This window comes from Dendrobates tinctorius, unplaced genomic scaffold (assembly GCF_039654945.1).
Source record: "Dendrobates tinctorius isolate UK_male_01 unplaced genomic scaffold, ASM3965494v1 ptg000223l, whole genome shotgun sequence".
In the NCBI taxonomy this organism is placed as follows: domain Eukaryota; kingdom Metazoa; phylum Chordata; class Amphibia; order Anura; family Dendrobatidae; genus Dendrobates; species Dendrobates tinctorius.
Genome location: NW_027361890.1, coordinates 5617712 through 5636430, shown reverse-complemented (window position 1 = coordinate 5636430; position 18719 = coordinate 5617712). Strand labels below are relative to the sequence as shown.

General features: G+C 46.3%; 1 protein-coding gene across 1 annotated transcript in view; it reads left to right on the top strand.

The window, feature by feature from the left end:
- The window catches only part of RPRD1B (regulation of nuclear pre-mRNA domain containing 1B), a 124504-nt gene that overhangs the window by 58430 nt on the left and 47355 nt on the right, over positions 1–18719 (top strand). Inside the window, exon 3 of the mRNA XM_073555272.1 lies at positions 14655–14791. Coding sequence (XP_073411373.1) covers positions 14655–14791 — 137 coding nt within the window. The remainder of the gene's footprint in view (positions 1–14654; positions 14792–18719) is intronic.

The following is an 18719-nucleotide window of genomic DNA, read 5'->3' as shown; positions in this document are numbered from 1 at the left end:
TTGCCAAAGACCATAAGGATTGGAGCATAGAGGATTGGAGTAAGGTAATCTTCTCTGATGAGTCTAATTTTTAGCTTTGCCCAACACCTGGTTGTCTAATGGTTAGACGGAGACCTGGAGAGGCGTACAAGCCACAGTGTCTTGCACCCACTGTGAAATTTGGTGGAAGATCAGTGATTATCTGGGGATTCTTCAGCAAGCCTGGAATTGGGCAGGTTAAAGGAGTTGTCCGGGCTTTTCACATACAGTGCCTACAAGTAGTATTCAACCCCCTGCAGATTTAGCAGGTTTGATAAGATGCAAATAAGTTAAGCCCCCGTTACACATTGCGATATCGCTAGCAATATCGCTGTAAAGTCACCGATTTTGTGACGATGCAGCGATATTGCTAGCGATATCGCTGCATGTGATACTTACCTCCGACCGGCTCCCCCGCTGCTAATCGCTGATCGCGCGAGAAGCTGCTGGACCATTTCTCGTCATCAGCTTCCTGCGGCGCTTCCTGCTGTGACGACGAGCGACGCGTGGAGCCGGGCGGGAGGACGCAGGATCGCCGCGTCTGACAGGTAAGTAGCGATCCCCGTCCCTAGCGATGTCGCTGGTGAGATCTGCCTGAGTGGCAGCTCACTAGCGACCACCTAGCGATTCACCAGCGATCCTGACCGCGTCATATCGCTGGTCGGGATCGCTGGTGAGTCGCTAGGTGTAACGGTACCCTTAGAGCCTTCAAACTTCACACAAGAGCAGGATTTATTAACAGATGCATAAATCTTACAAACCAAAAAGTTATGTTGCTCAGTTAAATTTTAATAAATTTTAAACATACAAGTGTGGGTCAATTATTATTCAACCCCTAGGTTTAATATTTTGTGGAATAACCCTTGTTTGCAATTACAGCTAATAATCGTCTTTTATAAGACCTGATCAGGCCGGCACAGGTCTCTGGAGTTATCTTGGCCCACTCCTCCATGCAGATCTTCTCCAAGTTATCTAGGTTCTTTCGGTGTCTCATGTGGACTTTAATCTTGAGCTCCTTCCACAAGTTTTCAATTGGGTTAAGGTCAGGAGACTGACTAGGCCACTCCAACACCTTGATTTTTTGCCTCTTGAACCAGGCCTTGGTTTTCTTGGCTGTGTGCTTTGGGTCGTTGTCTTGTTGAAAGATGAAATGATGACCCATCTTAAGATCCTTGATGGAGGAGCGGAGGTTCTTGGCCAAAATCTCCAGGTTGGCCGTGCTATCCATCTTCCCATGGATGCGGACCAGATGGCCAGGCCCCTTGGCTGAGAAACAGCCCCACAGCATGATGCTGCCACCACCATGCTTGACTGTAGGGATGGTATTCTTGGGGTCGTATGCAGTGCCATCCAGTCTCCAAACGTCACGTGTGTGGTTGGCACCAAAGATCTCGATCTTGGTCTCATCAGACCAGAGAACCTTGAACCAGTCTGTCTCAGAGTCCTCCAAGTGATCATGAGCAAACTGTACACGAGCCTTGACATGACGCTTTGAAAGTAAAGGTACCTTACGGGCTCGTCTGGAACGGAGACCATTGCGGTGGAGTACGTTACTTATGGTATTGACTGAAACCAATGTCCCCACTGCCATGAGATCTTCCCGGAGCTCCTTCCTTGTTGTCCTTGGGTTAGCCTTGACTCTTCGGACAAGCCTGGCCTCGGCACGGGAGGAAACTTTCAAAGGCTGTCCAGGCCGTGGAAGGCTAACAGTAGTTCCATAAGCCTTCCACTTCCGGATGATGCTCCCAACAGTTGAGACAGGTAGGCTCAACTCCTTGGAAAGGGTTTTGTACCCCTTGCCAGCCTTGTGACCCTCCACGATCTTGTCTCTGATGGCCTTGGAATGCTCCTTTGTCTTTCCCATGTTGACCATGTATGAGTGCTGTTCACAAGTTTGGGGAGGGTCTTAAATAGTCAGAAAAGGCTGGAAAAAGAGATAATTAATCCAAACATGTGAAGCTCATTGTTCTTTGTGCCTGAAATACTTCTTAATACTTTAGGGGAACCAAACAGAATTCTGGTGGTTTGAGGGGTTGAATAATAAATGACCCTCTGAATAAACTTTTCACAATTTAAAAAAAAAATTAAACAAAGAAATAATATTCTTTTTTGCTGCAGTGCATTTCACACTTCCAGGCTGATCTACAGTCCAAATGTCACAATGCCAAGTTAATTCCGAATGTGTAAACCTGCTAAATCTGCAGGGGGTTGAAAGGCACTGTAATCTCAGCACATATCTGGGCTGCAGAATTATGACAATAAGTAATTTACTTTCTGTCACTAGTTTGCACGGTTTTCTAGATATTCTGAACAGAACGTCCAAGGGGAGGTGTGTTATGGCATTGAAATGAGAACTAGTCGTAACCTCCTACTCTACTCCAAACATGCCCCCACCCTCCATAGCTACAGGCCCTCCCCGTCCACATGAAGCAGCCCTCATTACACAGTAACAAATTCTTCCTCTCCAGCAGCCTCAGAGCAGAGAGCTGCTCCTCCCACAGACGCAAGCTGAACAGTTATCTATGGAAAGTGAAACCAGTGAGGAGGGAAAATCGTCCTGTATTCTGGGCCACTCCATGATTACAATACATAACTCATTATCAGTAATTCCTTCCCTCACTGTCCCAGGCTGCTGGCAGCAGTGAGAACAGACTGTGTGATGGCCAGTGATGGGGGTCTGCAGCTTCTAATCTGCACAGGGGATGGCAGTCACTGATGTAATCTGTTGTGTGACAAAGCCTCTACTGTGTGAATGAGACAGCTCTGTTGTCACTGATGTCTTCACACAGCAGCAGATTTGGTGCAGTGTATGTGCGAAGCTCCACCAAACTCCCAGCAAGCTCCAGTGACCAGCACCACCCACTGCCCACTCATTGGCTGGCAGTAAACTGCACCAGCACTCATCTTTATCATTATTCCAGCATTAGAAAGAACACAGCAGTGATCCTGTATTAAGCAGCACAATACATACATACACCCCCAAACACTTCACACTGTTACAGCTGCTGATTGGACAGGCTGCTTCCATCAGTATTTGTGTCATTAGAGACACAGTGCTCACACATACACTGCACCAAATCTGCTGCTGTGTGAAGACATCAGATTACATCAGTGACTGCCATCCCCCAGTTTTTTGCTTAGTGTCCATGGAGGCACACGTCTGGTCTTTTTTTCTCCAGACTTTTTTCCATGAAGATTAGACCCTTTCCTATTGAAAGGGTCCGATTTCCCCAAACCATCAACGTGTCGAGTATCATCTCCACGTATCCTTTCTCGCACCGTGGGACAAATCAGGGCAGTTTCCCCAGAATTTTTTATTTTAGTTTGTTTTTTTCTTTCCTTTATTTTTTTTCTATGAAGATGAGACAGGGGCAACGGATCCTATTGAATGGGTCCAATTTCCCCAAACCAACAATGGGCGAGCACGTGCGAGTGGCCCTCCACGTATTCTCTCCCGCGACATGGGACATGATGCCGGACTTAGCCCTGTCCACCCCTAGGTATGGAATCCATGGGCTTGTACAGGGGCACAAGACTAGTCCGTACGGCCCCCATTGCTCCACCAACGCTAGACGGAGGTGATGCAAGGCGGCGGAAGGTCCCTCTCCTCGGCCCTGGAAGCTGGATCCTCCCACCACCCCCGCCTCCCCGGAGGTTTTTCATACCTGTTGGCATCCCGGATGAAGCTACAGGGCGTGGGTGGGCTCTGCGCAGCTCATTCCTGCTAGGCCACGCGTGAGGGCTCCTGGGCAGCAGGGAGATGCAAATGGAGCAGCGGTGTGCTGGCAGGCCTAGAATCGCAGAGAGTAGGACTGGCAAATCCCTCCCCCGTCCTGTTCCTCCTGTAGGTGACGCTGGTGAGGATTACAAACAGGCGGCAGTGCAGTGGGCCGCGCGCCACTGTTGCGGCGCCTCCAGCCTCTGCAGCATGCTAAAAATTAAGCCCGTGGCTTTGGCCAGAGCTAGGCCGGGGCAGAAGTCTTGCCCCCGTCCACGCAGCGTCACTTCGGCGGCACGCCCCCCGGAGCCTGGGCGGGCGCCAGATAAATTGAGGCCCCGGCTTCAAATCAGTGTAGGCCGCGACCGGTAAAGTAGTCGGCTTGCCCCACAGAGGAGCGCAAGAGCAGGAGCGGTCGCACGTGAGGGGGATGCAGGAGCGGGTAAGTGCAGCCACGTCTGCGGGAGCACACTAGAGACTCAAGGGGTGCCACCCTCTCTATTTAGAAAAAAAAAGGGAAAGACAGTGAGACAAAACGCCTGGCTGATGCAATGTTGCCGGTAAAGGGAAGGCGCACACTTTCCTCTACGCTGCATGCATCTCCTGAAGGGCTGCGTTCCCGTGAGCGCAGAGCAACAAGTTGTGCGAGGCCTGTGACTCCGAACGTGCCCAGGAGCCCCCCCGGCAGCGGAGTCCAGGGAGCAAAATCCCCCGGAATGGACTCTTATCATTATCCCAATCTATGGCATCGATTACAAGGGCGATCGAGTCTCTTCACGCCCCGAATGGAGGCAAGGATAGTGGCTCGCTTATTGGGGAGGGGTCCTCCACCTCACAAGAACCTTCGGCCTGCAGGGGCCACTCTCATGCCAGGCAAGTGCGAAGGAAACGGGCCCACACGAGGTCTCCCCGTCTATCCGGTGCCTCGGCATCTTGGAGTTCAGCATCTCGCTCTCCCTCTCCAATGGTCGGGAGCGAGCACAGTTTGGATTGTGACTCAGACGGACTGCTGGGCCTAGATACCCCGGGGTGTCGAGAGACAGTGGACAGCCTCATTGAAGCTCTCAATCAAACCCTGGGGATGTAGTATGAGGTTGCTTTGGCGTCGAGCCATAAAGTGGCCTTTAAGCAGGCCAGGTGACCTCACAGAGTGTTTGGTACTCACCCAGAATTTGAGGACATAGTGCAGCGTCACAGAGAACGCCCAGATAGGCGCTTTTCGGGCCAAAAGACTATAGAGGCAAGATATCTTTTGCCCCGGATCTCCGTAAAAAATGGACGGAATCACCAGTGGTGGATCCACCAGTGTCGCGCCTGGCCTCGAAGTCTCTATTGTCAGTACCGAGTGGCTCGTCCATTAAGGACCCCACTGATAGGCTCATAGAGAGCTTGGCTCAATCAGTGTTTGAGGTATCGGGGTAAGCGCTCGCCCCCTCGTTTGCGGCGACGTGGGTGGCCAAGGCCATGATGTCATGGTCAGAATCATTGAATAGGGCCTTGCAGGATAGAGACCTGCCGGCGGAGGTGTCAGAGGTTGCAACTCAGATTGCTATGGCTGGAGACTACTTGATCAATGCTTCCTTGGATGCGGCCAATTGTGCGGCATCTGCTGCCGCTAACGCGGTAACCATTAGGAGAGCCCTTTGGTTAAGATCTTGGCGAGCGGATTCTATCTCTAAGAAGTCTTTTTGACTTCCTTGCCCTATTAGGGAGGCCGCCTGTTCGGGGAGAAGTTGGATCAGCTCATCTCCGATGCAACAGGGGGAAAAAGCAGCTTCCTCCCGCAGCAGAAAGTTAAACATCCTTTTCGCCAAGCCCCGGCACGGTTTCGGGCCTTTCGCAACACTGGATGGTCGACGGCCGCCAGTTCGGCCGGCTCAAGTCGCTTCAACCAAGATAGGGAGCGACAGGTCCCATATAGACCCAATCCATTGGGGAGGATGTGCGCGCGTGCCAGCCCAGGTCGAGAGGAACCAGGCCTCAGAAATCCTCAGCCAGATGACTCGGAGTACATGTAAGCGACATCAGCAGGGTAGGCGGCCGCCTGCTTTTCTTTCGCCATGTCTGGGTCGACGTAGCACACGACTCATGGGTGGCGGAACTGGTGTCTTCGGGGTACAAGATAGTTTATCAGGTACCCCCCAAGACGGTTTTTTCTGTCCCGACTTCCCAAGGTGATGTCCCGGGCAAAGGTGTTGCTGGGGGCCATCGATTCACTCCAGTACAACGGGGTTATAGTTCCCGAACCAGAGCACGAGAGCGATCAGGGTTTTTATTCCATCCTGTTCGCAGTCCCCAAAAAGGATGGGACGGTCAGGCCGGTTTTGGACCTGAAGCTCCTGAACAGATTCATCAGGGTCAAACATTTCAGGATGTAGTCTCTCCGTTCAGTTATCTCGGCCATGGTGCAGGGAGAGTACTTAGCCTCGGTCGACATCCAGGATGCCTACCTACACGTCCCCATTTTTCTGCCACATCAAAGGTTCCTTCGATTCGTCATCAATGGCCAACACTTCCAGTTTGCAGCGCTGCCCTTCAGGCTAGCCACCGCCCCCACAGTGATCACGAAGGTAATGGCAGTCGTGATGGCCGTCTTACACTCTCATGGCATAGTCATCTTGCCCTACTTAGACGACCTCTTGGTGAAGGGCCCCTCATTTCGGGCATGCGAGGAGAGCGTCAGCATTGCGCTGGATACGCTCTCCCGCTTAGGGTAGTTAATCAACAGGGAAAAGTCATCCCTCGTCCCAGCCCAGAGGATTTCCTTTCTAGGGATTATCTTCGACACCTCCCGAGGGTCTGTAATTCTCCCTCAAGACAAAGCCCTAGCGCTCCAGCAAGGAGTCCAGAAGCTTCAGCAGCCAGTCCCTCACACCATTCGCTTTGGGATGAGGATACTAGGGAAGATGGTGGCAGCAATAGAAGCAATTTCGTTTGCCCAGTTTCATCTTCGCCCACTACAGCACGCCCTCTTGGCAGCTTGGGACAGGAACCCGTTTTCGCTCGATCAGCAGTGCCGGCTGTCCTTTCAGGTCAGGTAGTCACAGGGGTGGTGGACGGTCTGATCCTCCCTTCTTCAGGGTAAAACCTTTTCCCCCAGAGCATTGGCTAGTGGGCACAACCGATACCAGCCTTCTGGGCTGGGGAGCAGTTTTTCGCCACCACACGGCTCAGGGCCAATGGTCACAACAGGAGGCACGCCTCCCGATCAACTTGTTGGAAATACGAGCGGTCCGGCGGGCGCTGCAACACTTTCAGCACTTCCTAGCAGGACTGCCTATTCGGATGCAGTCAGACAATGCCGCGGTGGTGGCTTATGTAAATCATCAAGGGTGCACGCGCAGCATGGCAGCCATGCGCGAGATAGGATACATGCTTCAGTGGGCCGAGAAGAACCAGTCGGTATTATCGGCAGTCCACATCCCAGGCGTAGAAAATTGGGCAGCAGACTTCCTCAGCCGGCAGGAGGTCGTGGCAGGGGAATGGGCCCTGCACCTCGAGGTCTTCCAGCAGATTTGCCAACGATGGGGAACTCCGGACGTGGATCTGATGGCATCCAGAAGGAACGCCAATGTGCTCATGTACGTCGCTCGGTCATGGGACCCACGAGCGTTCGAGGTGGATGCGTTGGTTCTACCATGGAACCAGTTTCGCCTTCCATACCTGTTTCCCCCGTTGCCATTACTTCTGAGGGTCGTCAGGAAGTTCAAAATGGAAGGGGTTCCAGCGATTCTGCTGGCACTAGACTGGCCCCAGCGGGCGTGGTACGCAGATCTTGTGCAGCTGCTCGCCGACGTCCCATGGCGACTGCCAGAATGCCCAGATCTACTGTCCCAGGGACCAATCTTCCACCCGAACTTAGGGGCCCTGTGTTTGACAGCATGGCCGTTGAATCTTGGATTCTAACACAGGCGGGGTTCAAGCGTGAAGTGGTCGCTACAATGATTAGCGCCAGGAAATCTACCTCGGCGAGAATCTACCATCACACCTGGAAGATTTTCTTTGCTTGGTGCCGAGAGCGGGGGTTTTCGCCCTTGACATTCTCTATTCCCAACATCTTGGCTTTTCTCCAATCAGGCCTAGACGAGGGACTAGCCCCGAGCTCCCTTAGGAGACATATTTCGGTGTGTGTGTGTGTGTATATGTGTATGTATGTATGTGTATGTATATATGTGTGTATATATATATATATATATATATATATATATATATATATATATATATAATATAATATATATATACACTCACTGGCCACTTTATTAGGTACACCATGCTAGTAAGGGGTTGGACCCCCTTTTGCCTTCAGAACTGCCTCAATTCTTCGTGGCAGAGATTCAACAAGGTGCTGGAAGCATTCCTCAGAGATTTTGGACCATATTGACATGATGGCATCACACAGTTGGCGCAGATTTGTCGGCTGCACATCCCTGATGCGAATCTCCCGTTCCACCACATCCCAAAGATGCTCTATTGGATTGAGATCTGGTGACTGAGGAGGCCATTTGAGTACAGTAAACTCATTGTCATGTTCAAGAAACCAATCTGAGATGATTCGAGCTTTATGACATGGCGCATTATCCTGCTGAAAGTAGCCATCAGATGTTGGGTACATTGTGGTCATAAAGGGATGGACATGGTCAGCAACAATACTCAGGTAGGCTGTGGCGTTGCAACGATGCTCAATTGGTACCAAGGGGCCCAAAGAGTGCCAAGAAAAAATTCCCCACACCATGACACCACCACCACCAGCCTGAACCGTTGATACAAGGCAGGATGGATCCATGCTTTCATGTTGTTTACGCCAAATTCTGACCCTACCATCCGAATGTCGCAGCAGAAATCGAGACTCATCAGACCAGGCAACGTTTTTCCAATCTTCTACTGTCCAATTTCGATGAGCTTGTGCAAATTTTAGCCTCAGTTTCCTGTTCTTAGCTGAGAGGAGTGGTACCCAGTGTGGTCTTCTGCTGCTGTAGCCCATCTGCCTCAAAGTTCGACGCACTGTGCGTTCAGAGATGCTCTTCTGCCTACCTTGGTTGTAACGGGTGGCAATTTGAGTCACTGTTGCCTTTCTATCAGCTCGAACCAGTATGCCCATTCTCCTCTGACCTCTGGCATCAACAAGGCATTTCCGGCCACAGAACTGCCGCTCACTGGTTTTTTTTTCTTTTTCGGACCATTCTCTGTAAACCCTAGAGATGGTTGTGCGTGAAAATCCCAGTAGATCAGCAGTTTCTGAAATACTCAGACCAGCCCTTCTGGCACCAACAATCATGCCACGTTCAAAGGCACTCAAATCACCTTTCTTCCCCATACTGATGCTCGGTTTGAACTGCAGGAGATTGTCTTGACCATGTCTACATGCCTAAATGCACTGAGTTGCCGCCATGTGATTGGCTGATTAGAAATTAAGTCTTAACACACAGTTGGACAGGTGTACCTAATAAAGTGGCCAGTGAGTGTATATACATATATACATACATACATACAGTGGGGCAAAAAAGTATTTAGTCAGTCAGCAATAGTGCAAGTTCCACCACTTAAAAAGATGAGAGGCGTCTGTAATTTACATCATAGGTAGACCTCAACTATGGGAGACAAACTGAGAAAAAAAAATCCAGAAAATCACATTGTCTGTTTTTTTTTCATTTTATTTGCATATTATGGTGGAAAATAAGTATTTGGTCAGAAACAAAATTTCATCTCAATACTTTGTGATATATCCTTTGTTGGCAATGACAGAGGTCAAATGTTTTCTGTAAGTCTTCACAAGGTTGCCACACACTGTTGTTGGTATGTTGGCCCATTCCTCCATGCAGATCTCCTCTAGAGCAGTGATGTTTTTGGCTTTTCGCTTGGCAACACGGACTTTCAACTCCCTCCAAAGGTTTTCTATAGGGTTGAGATCTGGAGACTGGCTAGGCCACTCCAGGACCTTGAAATGCTTCTTACGAAGCCACTCCTTCGTTGCCCTGGCGGTGTGCTTTGGATCATTGTCATGTTGAAAGACCCAGCCACGTTTCATCTTCAATGCCCTTGCTGATGGAAGGAGGTTTGCACTCAAAATCTCACGATACATGGCCCCATTCATTCTTTCATGTACCCGGATCAGTCGTCCTGGCCCCTTTGCAGAGAAACAGCCCCAAAGCATGATGTTTCCACCACCATGCTTTACAGTAGGTATGGTGTTTGATGGATGCAACTCAGTATTCTTTTTCCTCCAAACACGACAAGTTGTGTTTCTACCAAATAGTTCCAGTTTGGTTTCATCAGACCATAGGACATTCTCCCAAAACTCCTCTGGATCATCCAAATGCTCTCTAGCAAACTTCAGACGGGCCCGGACATGTACCGGCTTAAGCAGTGGGACACGTCTGGCACTGCAGGATCTGGGTCCATGGTGGCGTGTGTTACTTATGGTAGGCCTTGTTACATTGGTCCCAGCTCTCTGCAGTTCATTCACTAGGTCCCCCCGTGTGGTTCTGGGATTTTTGCTCACCGTTCTTGTGATCATTCTGACCCCACGGGGTGGGATTTTGCGTGGAGCACCAGATCGAGGGAGATTATCAGTGGTCTTGTATGTCTTCCATTTTCTAATTATTGCTCCCACAGTTGATTTCTTCACTCCAAGCTGGTTGGCTATTGCAGATTCAGTCTTCCCAGCCTGGTGCAGGGCTACAATTTTGTTTCTGGTGTCCTTTGACAGCTCTTTGGTCTTCACCATAGTGGAGTTTGGAGTCAGACTGTTTGAGGGTGTGCACAGGTGTCTTTTTATACTGATAACAAGTTTAAACAGGTGCCATTACTACAGGTAATGAGTGGAGGAAAGAGGAGACTCTTAAAGAAGAAGTTACAGGTCTGTGAGAGCCAGAAATCTTGATTGCTTGTTTCTGACCAAATACTTATTTTCCACCATAATATGCAAATAAAATGAAAAAAAAAACAGACAATGTGATTTTCTGGATTTTTTTTTCTCAGTTTGTCTCCCATAGTTGAGGTCTACCTATGATGTAAATTACAGACGCCTCTCATCTTTTTAAGTGGTGGAACTTGCACTATTGCTGACTGACTAAATACTTTTTTGCCCCACTGTATATGTGTGTGTGTGTGTGTGTGTGTGTGTGTGTATATATATATATATATATATATATATATATATATATATATATATACACAGTACAGACCAAAAGTTTGGACACACCTTTTCATTCAAAGAGTTTTCTTTATTTTCATGACTATGAAAATTTGTAGATTCACTCTGAAGGCAGCAAGGCTGTGAATTAACACATGTGGAATTATATAATTAACAAAAAAGTGTGAAACAACTGAAAATATGTCTTATATTCTAGGTTCTTCAAAGTAGCCACCTTTTGCTTTGATTACTGCTTTGCACACTCTTGGCATTCTCTTGATGAACTTCAAGAGGTAGTCACCGGAAATGGTTTTCACTTCACAGGTGTGCCCTGTCAGGTTTAATAAATGGGATTTCTTGCCTTATAAATGGGGTTGGGACCATCAGTTGTGTTGTGCAGAAGTCTGGTGGATACACAGCTGATAGTCCTACTGAATAGACTGTTAGCTGCTTTTTTTCTTGCCATAATACAAATTCTAAGTAAAGAAAAACGAGTGGCCATCATTACTTTAAGAAATGAAGGTCAGTCAGTCAGAAAAATTGGGAAAACTTTGAAAGTATCCCCAAGTGCAGTGGCAAAAACCATCAAGCGCTACAAAGAAACTGCCTCACATGAGGACTGCCCTGGAAAGGAAGGCCAAGGGTCACCTCTGCTGCCGAGGATAAGTTCATCCGAGTCACCAGCCTCAGAAATCGCAGGTTAACAGCAGCTCAGATTAGATACCAGGTCAATGCCACACAGAGTTCTAGCAGCAGATACATCTCTACAACAACTGTTAAGAGGAGACTTTGTGCAGCAGGCCTTCATGGTAAAATAGCTGCTAGGAAACCACTGATAAGGACAGGCAACAAGCAGAAGAGACTTGTTTGGGCTAGAGAACACAAGGAATGGACATTAGACCAGGGGAAATCTGTGCTTTGGTCTGATGAGTCCAAATTTGAGATCTTTGGTTACAACCACCGTGTCTTTGTGCGACACAGAAAAGGTGAACGGATGGACTCTACATGCCTGGTTCCCACCGTGAAGCATGGAGGAGGAGGTGTGATGGTGTGGGGGTGCTTTGCTGGTGACACTGTTGGGGATTTATTCAAAATTGAAGGCATACTGAACCAGCATGGCTACCACAGCATCTTGCAGCGGCATGCTATTCCATCCGGTTTGTGTTTAGTTGGACCATCATTTATTTTTCAACAGGACAATGACCCCAAACACACCTCCAGGCTGTGTAAGGGCTATTTGACAAAGAAGGAGAGTGATGGGGTGCTACACCAGATGACCTTGCCTCCACTTTCACCAGACCTGAACCCAATGGAGATGGTTTGGGGTGAGCTGGACCGCAGAGCGAAGGCAAAAGGGCCAACAAGTGCTAAGCATCTCTGGGAACTCCTTCAAGACTGTTGGAAGACCTTTTCCGGTGACTACCTCTTGAAGCTCATCAAGAGAATGCCAAGAGTGTGCAAAGCAGTAATCAAAGCAAAAGGTGGCTACTTTGAAGAATCTAGAATATAAGACATATTTTCAGTTGTTTCACACTTTTTTGTTAATTATATAATTCCACATGTGTTAATTCATAGTTTTGATGCCTTCAGAGTGAATCTGCAATTTTCATAGTCATGAAAATAAAGAAAACTCTTTGAATGAGAAGGTGTGTCCAAACTTTTGGTCTGTACTGTATATATGTAATCGATATTACATAGTGTATTACATATTTACAATTTATTACGGTTTTTTTGTGTTCTAAAGTTGTATTCCAATAAATATATATTATGTTCTACCTAAATATCTTGATTATTGGATCATAGAAATGATTAAATGTCTGATGTTCACATTGTACTACAATAAATTTTTCACTTAAATATAAGCAATATATGTGAGAGTCGGAATTGGAGTCGGTGTAAGGGAAATTGAGGAGTCTGAGTCGCAGGTTTGGCCTACCGACTCCACAGCCCTGGTTTAAATCACCCCCCTTTCGCCCCAATAAAATATAACAATAAAAAAAAAATCAAACCTACACATATTTGGTATCGCTGCGTTCAGAATCACCCGATCTATCAATAAAAAAAAAAAAAAAAAGGTATTAACCTGATCACTAAACGGTGTAGTGAGAAAAAAAATCAAAACGCCAGAATTACGGGTTTTTTTTTTTTGTTGCCACGACATTGCATTAAAATGTTATAGTGGACGATCAAAAGGACGTATCTGCCCCAAAATGGTATCATTAAAAACGTCAGCTCGGCGTGTAAAAAATAAGCCCTCACCCAACCCGAGATCATGAAAAATGGAGACACTACGGGTATTGGAAAATATGCGCTTTTTTTTTTTTTTTATAAGCAAAGTTTGGAATTTTATTCACCACTTAGATAAAAAAGAACCTAGACATGTTTGGTGTCTATGAGCTCGTAATTACCTGGAGAAGCATAATGGCAGGTCAGTTTTAGCATTTAGAAAACGTAATAAAAAAGCCAAACAAAAAAACAAGTGTGGGATTGCACTTTTTTTTCGCAATTTCACCGCACTTAGAATTTTTTTTCCCGTTTTCGAGTACAGGACATGGTAAAACCATTGGTATCATTCAAAAAGTGCAACTCATCCCACAAAAAATAAGTTCTCACATGGCCATATTGAAGGAAAAATAAAAAAGTTATGGCTCTGGGAAGAAAGGGAGCAAAAAAGGAAAACACAAAACTGAAAAAAACTGGTCATTAAGGGGTTAAAGTGGATCTTTCAGCTCTGCTGACATCTGTTTTAGTAAAATCATGTATTCTTACATTTCTACATTGTGCGTCGTCGTGCTGTTATTCCTAGTAGAAATTTATGACTACATTAACAAATGGGTGTTTAACGTTTTAGAGTGTCCCTGCTTTGCTTTACAGTATCCCATCAAAGCTGACAGTGTAGGTGTAGGGATTCACCCTTTTGGGAAGGTGAATGGTAACCTCTCAGTTGTCAGTTTATTTATACATTTTTAGAAGGAGTAACAGAGGAACAGAGCAACTCAAAATTTTAAGACATAATGCTCCAGAATGGTTATTTTGTGGAAAATACAACAATATCCTACAATAGACAAGAGAGGAAAACTTATAGGTCCTATGTTAAAAAAAAAAAAAAAAAGTCAATCTTTGCAGCACTTAAACACATTGTGTTCTCCAACGGTCCAACCCCCAGTGATCAGAAAGTTAGTTACCCCCCCCCCCCAATGATCTAGTAACTGGTACATTAGAACCGTAAGAATGGTGCTGATTTTAAGGGTGTGTGCACACGCTGCAGATTTTTTCTGCAGAAAAATCCGCATCGCTTGGCAGAAACCACAGGGTAAAACGCATGCAGTTTTCCCTGCGGATACCTATACTTTGTCCAGCGGAATTGATGCAGATTCTATTGCGGTTTGGGCTGTGCGGATTTGAAAGAGAGAGATATGTTCGTTCTGCAGCTGCGGTTCCTCAAAAAAGAAGTGACATGCTGCGGAAAATAAACCGCAGCAAATCTGCGCTGAAATTTCCGCAGTATGTGCTCAGCGGATTTAGTTTTCCATAAGTTTACATGGTACTGTAAGCCGCATGGAAAACTGCTGCGGATCCGCAGCAAAAACCGCAAGGTGTGCACACACCCTAACAGAGGTGAGCCGAGCTTTGGGGGGTTAGTATAACCCTTTGCGTTTGCAATTTTGATCTTAGTTTGGTTACACATGTAATTTATCTCCTGTTATTTATTGTGCTTTTTATATGTAATGTTTTTCTTGCTGATGTTGGACACTGGATGTAATTCTTGGTCTTCTGTCCTTCCAGTGAAGCCGACGATGGCTGCCGGAAGCCCTTGGAGAGGCTACTACACATCTGGCAGGAGCGTAGCGTCTACACCTCTGACTTCGTCCAGCAACTCAGACTGGCAATTGATGGCGATGAGAGCCCCAGGGAACCTCCAGGTACACCGCCTCTGAGGGACCCCATGTGACATTGGTCCTTTCTGCTTTTCTTGAGGCATGGATGTGAGCGGCACTGCTTTCTAAGGAGCACATCTTATTAACCCTCCTCACATACAGGTGCCCGCATCACATTCATATTGATATCACATAGTCATTGAAATGATTGTGTCTATGTTGTGCTATATATGCATGTTTGTACACACAGTGGGGCAGATATATCAAAATTGGTGTGATTTGAAAAGTGGTATAGCTGCAGATAGCAACACATCAGATTGCACTTCTCATTTTCAAAATGAAGAAAGAAAAAAACTCCAGCGTGCAAACTGAGAAACGTTAAAATTCCAATTTAATTCAAAACATGCCATACCATGACTTAGACCTTTATTGGTTGAAACGCGTTGGTTATACCGGGGATTCCATCCATCATGTGTACCACCTAGTAATGAGCTTACATATTTTTTAATGATATTTTGAATTAAATTGGAATTTTAACTTTTGTTAGTATACACACTGGCTGAAGTTTTTTTTTTTCTTTCTTCATTTTGGACTACGCCCTTGATCAAGGTGCCTCCGTGCGTGTCTGACAACCAGGCTCCTGCAGAGATTGGTGAGCGGACTTTTCCTTTACCTCTACCCTGCTATTTTCTCATTTTCAAAGGTGTTTTTGGAAATTAAAGCAGCTAACTTATCAATTGGCTTGGGGAGGCTTCCCTCATTTGATTTGCACCACTTCCGATGCATCTCCCCAATGTAAGTTCTACGTTAATCATTTTATTTTTGGCAATTTTATGAAGGCATCTTCTGGATTGTGACCTGATATTATCAAGTTGCTCTCGCATATGCCCCGATGACAATCTATGATGGGCAGAAGAGATCTCTAGCGACTTCTATAGTTTGTCAGCCTGTGCTCTAGTTGTAGGTACTACTGGAGGGTATGCTTGGTGTTCCCAAGGCTATGCCTCTGTCAGACTCCACAGGTCCTGGCTGCCCATGTAGTGGGTATATTCAGTCAGCCTGTTAAGTCATAGGGTAATGCTACCACCTGGTTTTGTACTTAGGGCAGTTTAGGCCACTTTGCACTTGGCTATGCTCTGAAATTATCATATAGGCACTCTCACCCTAAAGGATAAAACTTATGTTTCTGCTTTCTCCCATTCTATATTTACCCAAATCTGGTATTGAAAAAAAGCTATTTGTAACTAATTACAGATGAACAGATTGATTTTTAGGCCTTTGGTCTATTGGCCATGCCTCAGCTCATTCGCCGCCGCACACAACAATGTTATGTCAACCATTAGGAACAGCAGCAAGGCCATCACTGGAATAGTGCCTCTGCGGGAGGCGAGGATACATTGTTTTTATTTTCTGTGGGGCACTGACTTTATTAAGCAGGGGTTGTGCCATAGAGGACCACCCCATAAAGCCTCATTTGCATATAAATTAAAACAGCAATCTTTTTCAGTCAGGGAGCAGCAAATTACCCCCTTAAAGATGGGGATGGCATTATCTTTCAGAGAATAACATGACCTTATAAACAAGAAGGTTGGATCTTTCTGCCAGATTGTTTTTCGTGATAAACTTAAACAGTTGTGACACGCCATTTTATTGTGGATTTGGTAGTAACCTGAAGATCAAACGGCTTTGTTACATCAGGCGCTGGTGCAGCGAGTCACACAAGTTTTCCTTATCTTTGGTGGTTTGTACTTTTTGGCAGACATCTATTCTTAAGGTACTGTCACACTTAGCGATGTACCAGCGATCCCGACCAGCGATATGACGCGGTCAGGATCGCTGGTACATCGCTAAGTGGTCGCTAGTGAGCTGCCACATAGGCAGATCTCACTAGCGACATCGCTGGGGACGGGGATCGCTACTTACCTGTCACACCAGGCGATCCTGCGTCCTCCCGCCCGGCTCCACGCGTCGCTCGTCCTCACAGCAGGAAGCGCCACAGGAAGCTGACGACGAGAAACAGTCCTGAACGTTCTCGCGCGATCAGCGATAACCAGCGGGGGAGCCGGTCGCTGGTAAGTATCAGACACAGCGATATCGCTAGCAATATCGCTATAACGTCACAAGTTATAGCGATATTGCTATCGATATCTCTTAGTGTGACATGCCCTTTAGACATGGCCTACCCATAAATGATAATGGGAAGAATATCCTTCTGTTGGCGTCCCTTGCACTATATTGTCCTCACAGACTGAATGCCTGCACTTATAGCATGTTAGCATTTATGGGAATAGGGATACTCCCAGACGGGAACCTTGTGACCAGTGAGAAGTTCTGCGACTTATGAAGTAATCATATTCTTGTAAGTCCGTGTGCCTGACCTCAGATTTTAAGGCTGAAGGGTGCCATGAGACGTGCAATCCTGGAGATCTGCAATTGGAAACTGATACAGATTGTCCAAGCCAATTTGTTTTCTTAGTACTTTAGATCAGGGGAGAACCACTGTGCACGGTTCACTTCTGCCATTTAACCTGACCCCCAAGTGTTGGGAAGTGATTAGTATGGTCACATACAGCCAGTTGAGATGAAAGCTTTTTGGCTCTTGGGTTGGCAGCTATTTTGGCATCATGGTGTCCAGCAGTTAAATGGTTTTCAATAGTTATTGAAACCCATAATTACCATTTTGAGCAGATGAGCTGACTCTTTTTAGATTGCAAATGTCGTGACTTATGGCCGTTTGCCTGGCATCCTTTCTCTGTGCAGTCTACATAAATATCTCGGACTGTATGTGATCATGTAGCTTACACAGATGGTTGACATGTTTGAAGCAGCCTTGTTAAAGTAGGTCATCCACCTGGCATCTGTATCTTTTGTGAAACTGCCAAAAATAATTTGGGCTTTTGGAAGTTTGTGTAAAAATTTGCCAACTGATCCGATGATCAGCCAAGAGTAGAGTGAGATATGGCTACTCTAAGTGTACTTGTCGACAGGAGGCATTCCTGGAAATCCCGGCATGCAAGCATTTCAGCTCTGATAGAAGAGGGTTTAGAGAGGCGGCTTTCGCTAACTCATTGGTTTATGTGCCATTCTATTTTGTGGTCCTCTCTCCTCGCTGTCTGTGTGCACTTTGGAGGGTGGCTTGTCGCGTGATGGTGCTCATTTTAGAGTGAATTCATATACTTTAGATGCCCTAATGTTGAAGCGTTTGACCTTGTAACATGGGCCATTCAGTTGTATTGTTTGCTTCAATGTCTAGATATAATTGTGAGCAGAGTCGCCAATTATAGAGGGACTCCTATATTAACGCTTAATCAGATCCTCCATGCAGGAACAGCGCTTGTCTCACATGCAATCTTAATGAGCTCCTATGTGAATAAACGATCCGTAAAACTACCGGTTGTCCTTTATATTCACATTACTAATGGTAGCATATCCCTGTATACAAGACTTTTCTTAGTTAATTGCAAATATTTTTACAAAGGTCAACAATTGGGAATATGCATTCCTACTGACGTTATTTCTGCAATTATTAGTATGTGTTAAAAGTGGTCTTTTACTAAGTGTTGATTATGTGTAGTCTGCATTTTCAGAACTGGCATTCATATTAGAGGATAGCTGGCTGCGCCAAACAATCACCTGTGTATCATGTGTACTGGGCAGTCAGAACATTTCCCTGAGGATTGGGCCTATTGGCGTTCATCATGCCCACTCTTTGCATAAGACACACTGTAGCTGGAAATCTCTCCTTATTTAATACACTTTTTTTGGAATTTGAATGAATAGTTATTAGCTCAGGTGTTGGGTATCTGAACACTGATAGCCACAACCAAAGTGCCAATTTATTTTTCTATTTAACTTTTTTTATTGAAGTGGTTAAGAAGTGGCATGGAAGGGTCTTTCCATGACAAAGAGCCTTGATACGGAAATGTCCTCTTCAGAGATTAAATGGATGAGAACTCTAGTGACACTTCTTGGG